Source organism: Eurosta solidaginis, chromosome 2 (assembly GCF_040869045.1).
Source record: "Eurosta solidaginis isolate ZX-2024a chromosome 2, ASM4086904v1, whole genome shotgun sequence".
Classification (NCBI taxonomy): domain Eukaryota; kingdom Metazoa; phylum Arthropoda; class Insecta; order Diptera; family Tephritidae; genus Eurosta; species Eurosta solidaginis.
The window spans coordinates 73,400,184-73,405,671 of NC_090320.1; the positions used below are offsets into that span (position 1 = coordinate 73,400,184).

Here is a 5,488-nt window from a genome sequence, read left to right on the forward strand (position 1 = left end):
TTGAGTTAAAGCATTTTGAGCCATTCAGGAATGGAGATTTATAATATGCAACCAAAAAATCATAATTTTTTAAAAGAATTGCACACTCAATTGTTTCAATATTTTTATAGCTCTGCTGCACCGTCATGTAAAATACAACCACATCCTGCTTCAGGATTAATTAATTAAAGTTAGCTTAGTTTTTTAATGCCAGTGTATAAGCAAAATACCCACTGTGCTGTAGATATGTAAGTAAGGGAAGACTATCGATTGACCGATAGCAAGAATAAAAAGTGCATTTTTCACCATGTCAATCTATCCATTCAAAATATTCACTCGTTTTTAATAATAAAAGTTGTTTGTCAAACTTCCTACTGAAAAATTGGAAACTGTGCCACAAATCAGTCGTAAATGGTAGGATGTTTTGCTCATAGTATACCATTGCAGTTTTTGCATATCTAATGGGATGCATCAGCAGTACAAAAAAACTTGGCGATATAAAAAGCGAAAACGTGTTCCGTGCCGTCCAAATCCATTCAGAATTGACAGAGCAGGCACGCACAGGACTACTGGAGTTAACACCAAGGGAATTGATTTTTCGTACAAGGTCTAACCACCGATTTGCATGGGCTTTACAGCATCTACGTCGATATGGACTGAATGGCGATGTATTCTCGGTTGAAGCAGGACGCCGTTGTATGACAGGACCAGGAATATACAGATTTCGATGTCAACGAGCAGAGCAATTGTATCATCTATTTCAAAGTTATATAAATGCAGTATCACTTATTACAGATGAACCGTTTGCATTCACCGAACGTGAGCGCGACCATCCTTCGCATGTAGTGGGACGCATAGAAAATATTCAAACAAACACAAACAACTATTTAGAACCTGCACCGATGGTTGGTGCTGGCGTTGGACTGTCCCTTTCACATCGCTCTAGAGTTCTTCGTAATTCCATTAGCAGCAGCCCTTTAAGTTTAGATTCACCAGACTCTGTACCGAGTTTATCATTCTCCACGAACGAAGTAGTACATTTTCAAAGCCCAGGGTTCCCTTCTGGGCGTGATATCTATCTTAATACACCGAATACTGCAAACGCTGTTAACAATACCAATATTTATTCCGAACACCCTTTAACTGGGCAAATCGAGCACAACAACAACTTGCCAAATGCCTCAAGTAGCGCCTTTAGCACCTTAAATCGCAGACATTTTGTTAAACACTCATCGTTGGACATACCACCAGAAGAGTTTGCGCCTATATTGACGCCGCCATCAGAAGCTTTGCATATGTATGCTAATGTAGAGAGTGGTTCACTTTTTAGTAGTAAATTTAGTTTTCAGGGAGTTGGTGGAATGCGAAACTTCATACGAGATCAAGAACGTTGTTATGAAAACTTGAATCGTGATGATGTAAACTATCTCTTTTCACCACAATGTGTACCGTCTACAATGGCAGGACGAGATGTAAACGATATAGATATGGTTAAGCAACAACAAATGAATCAAACCAAGTCGTTAGCATACAATGCCGTCAATTATATCGTACTTGATTTAAATCAGCCCCGCAGTCCAACTCAATTATCTCCAAAGTTACATACAGATAGTGCGCTTTCGTTGGTGGCACTTGATGGCAATGAAGAGAGTCCAGAAGCTTTATCTAAAATTGATGTAAGCACAGAGGCGTCGCAAAACACTGGTACAATATCAACTACGACATTACCTACTAGCACAACAAAACTAATTAGTGAAAATTCTGAGCACACTGAAAAGAAGGAAGAAACTTCACTCGGTTATTCTACTATAGATTTTATTAAAACATGTGCACTTATTAAATCATCAACACATGGTGCAGATTTTGATGCAGAACATGGCAACGAAGAGTGTCGAATAACTCGGCATAGCAAATGTGTACGGAAAGCTTACTCTATTAGCGAGTAGGATGTCTTCTATCAAATCAGGTAAATTTATTAGGCGAAATGGGGTTTAGTAATGGTTAGAAGGTGAATGAAAAGAGAGCATGTCAAATTCTGAAAATTACTTTCAACAACGGTAACTAGCAAATTCAGGTAATAGCACGAGAGTTATGCGAAATATTGGAGATGACTTCGTTGAACTCTCTGAACCATTTCACAGAAAGCTTTATATTTTACATTATGTAAAAATCATGATTCAATCATTGATTATTCTGTTATTAACTAAAATTTAATTATAGGTAATTTTATTTTGAGTAAATAATTTATGGTGGATTAACATAAAATCGTTTTTATAAAAAATCATTTTCTTATTTTTAGTTTGGTTAGCTGTAAAAGCGTAGGTTTTTAGTTCTTTCAAACTATTATTTATTTTGAATATTTTAGTTCCATGTATTTCGTTTGTAGATTTCCATGTTTTCGTGTACGTTCAGACTTATAGCGATAAGGACACTCCCCAAGGCTTTGGGGAGTGTTATCGATGTTGATGGTCCTTTGCCGGATGCAGATCCGGTACGTTCGGGTACCGAGCCCGACCATCTCGGGAACGATTTGTTATGACCACATGCGACCTTCTTAGCCAAACCACTGCCCTCCCACCTGAGTTCGGGGTAGCCAGAGTCTCGGCTGTTAATGAAACAGGGTTCGCCACGGATAGGAGCGGTTGACAATTGGGTTTGGAGAAGCTATATATTGCGCTGGCAACCTGAAAGGGTTGCGCTACACAACCCCTTGAATCTGGTATTTTAGTCGCCTCTTACGACAGGCATACCTACCGCGGGTATATTCTGACCCCGTAACCCGCTGGGGCTTGCTTGTAAGTGAAGGACCTTGACTGTTTGACTGATCGGATTCAAGGGGTTGATAAGCGAAATAAAAAGCTTTATAGGTTCAGAGATTCCGCAACCCAATTCTCAACCTCACTTACGCGAGGGGAATCCTGTTACAAATATGAATGCATCATACACTTATTTAGAAGATGAGGCTCTGGCGACCCCAAGTTCATGGAACTAGGAGGTGAGGTGGAGGGATGGCCTAGAATGTTTAATGTGGTCATATTAATCGTTCATGAGATGGTCGGGCTAGTACCCTAATGATGTCTGTTACCGCTTCGCACTGGAGCCACATCCGGTAAAGAACCTATGTTGATCGATAGCACTCCCAGATCCTTCGTGAGTTTCTTTATCGTTAATACACAACAACAACCATGACTGATGTCTGCAACTCCGCGGTGCTAGTTTTCCTATATTCTTATTTGACTCCAATGAGAAATCGAGTAAAAAGGCTATTGCAAGTTAACATATAATTGATCCAGTTGAGCTTTCTTGCATTTGTGTTCCTCTCACTTCAGTAAAAAATACGGATATGGGCTTTTTCTTGAAATGGTCAAACGGAAACGACTACACCAAATTCTGAAGGGCCCTAGAGTCAATTGGCCCTATGGCCACTTTAAGTGGCCAACTGAGGTAAATTAGCGCTATGACTCCTTTTTAGTGGTAATAAGGTTAACTGACCTTATGTACGTTAACCTTATGTCACCCCACCTTTAAATAATTGCTTGTCATTGGTCCTTGAAACGTGAGCAAAGTTTCAATTAACCTTTAAGGCCATTTTAAATAAGATAAATTGACCTTATGTACGTTGACCTTGTGTCATCTCACCATCAAATTATTAAATTGTCACCCATCGTTGATACGTACGCAAAATTTCAATTAAACTTATGGCCATTTTAAGTGGTCATAACGTCAATTGACTTTATGTCCCATTATGGGAGAGTGCAATAAGTTATTGCATTGTCATCGGTCGGTGAAAATGATGCTCAAAGATTCCGTTACATACCTGCAAAAGAAGCTAATAAATACAAGGTAAAAAGTATCGGCTGAACAACCAAATCAGAAATAATACTAATACAATAATACACATGCTTATATCTTAATTAAGATAAAAAATCTTTATTCTTTTTTATATTTCAGCGTACCAGCATTTAGTACAACATTATAGATATAAGGAAAATAAAAAAAATCGTGTTGAATCAGTTCGTTCTAAGATCTGGACTAGGCAAGAGTTAACTTATTGAGCGTCAACCAAAACTGAGAAAAAAGATAGCCTTTTTGTACTGACATTTGTATATATGTACATACATACATGTATTAGAATGCCTCACCATTCATATGAAAAATCCGTTCTTTTTTATTGAACTTACATTATTTATTGTGTCTGAAAACTCCCGCCTAAATGTTTCTGACAAAACTTTAAGATTTACATGGCACCAATTTGAAAATATCCATGATTGGACTTCTTTTGGGATTGTATTTCAAAATGAGTATAAATGTGTGGATAAAGAGGATCAACGCCAAATGGGCTAAAGCGATACATGTATATACATCTACATTTGCGACAAAAAAACTCTCATCGAAATCTACACAGTATTATTATATGGAGAAATATTGGAGACACAAACCTTTTCGGTAATAGTGTATAACGCATGCTAAAATTGGCAATGGATAATAGTGGATACACACACCTTTTCGTACTAATTGTATGCCCAAATTTCATAATTTTGTTATCTATCAGCGGAGACGGCGGAACATATCCTCTTGGAATGTGGCCAATACCAAAACTTAGGGCTAAGTTTTTGAGCACATCATGGCCAGAGCACTCCCACATTCAATCCCGCATGCCAAGGAAACTACTACGCTTCAAATAAACAACTGCTGTAAATAGAAAGCTTACAGAAAAGCGATTTTTTATGATATTTAAAAATCTCAATATATTTGCGTAACATTTTGACAGGAGTCTTAAGACATACCTACTAAATTGTATACTCCGCTGAAAGAAAGGCAGCATGATTTGGTGAGACATCCTTATGTTCATATAGTCTGAGATCCGGCATAAGAGATAATATCTCTCGAGTAAGAAGGTAGGAAAATAAGTGGCAGAGAACTTGTGAATTGACACGTTGTACTTGGGTTGCCTATCCAAATCACGGGCGGTTGCTCGTAAATCGCGTATCCTTGACCCTTTTTTGTCCAAAATGTTCTAAAAGTCCTATTTTCGAGGAGCTTCATCCGCCATTCTACTAATATATTGGGTAGATATCACTTATGCCATATCTCGTACACATACATACATATGTAAAAAATAAGTAAAATGTGTTTGTTAAATTGTATACTTTAAAAGTTTTAAAAATTGTTTACATCATAATTGTAATAATTTAAAATTTTTTTTGTTACTATATAAATCGTAGTATGCACATTAGACTGGGTTGGCCCCATACAAAAAAAAAAGTAAAATATCGAAATGTAGAATTTCGAACTTCGAACATCGGAAGCCGATATCTATTTTTTGGAGGCTAACTTCGAAAAACAGAGATAGTACTTTGTTTACTTAAGCAAGGCCCGACGAGAGGGGAGAGGGGAATGGGGGATTCCCCCGGCCCCGAGTTTCTCAGGGGCCCGCGATTTAGAGGTACTAAGACATTTTTTTTTAATCGGGAGAGTCTTTAGTTGTTCCATATGCAAATTTCAAGCC

General features: G+C 37.8%; 1 protein-coding gene across 1 annotated transcript; it reads left to right on the forward strand.

The window, feature by feature from the left end:
• The first annotated feature begins 269 nt into the window (after positions 1 to 269).
• LOC137242196 (uncharacterized) lies at positions 270 to 5,287 on the forward strand. Its single transcript, XM_067769573.1, has 2 exons — positions 270 to 1,945; positions 3,931 to 5,287. The coding sequence occupies exon 1, from the start codon at positions 441 to 443 to the stop codon at positions 1,923 to 1,925; it is 1,485 nt and encodes a 494-aa protein (XP_067625674.1). The 5' UTR covers positions 270 to 440; the 3' UTR covers positions 1,926 to 1,945; positions 3,931 to 5,287.
• The last annotated feature ends 201 nt before the right edge of the window (positions 5,288 to 5,488 follow it).

What these genes read in the sequence shown, in the direction of transcription:
- LOC137242196 (XM_067769573.1), top strand. Translation starts at nt 441, where the DNA reads ATGGGATGCATCAGCAGTACAAAAAAACTTGGCGATATAAAAAGCGAA.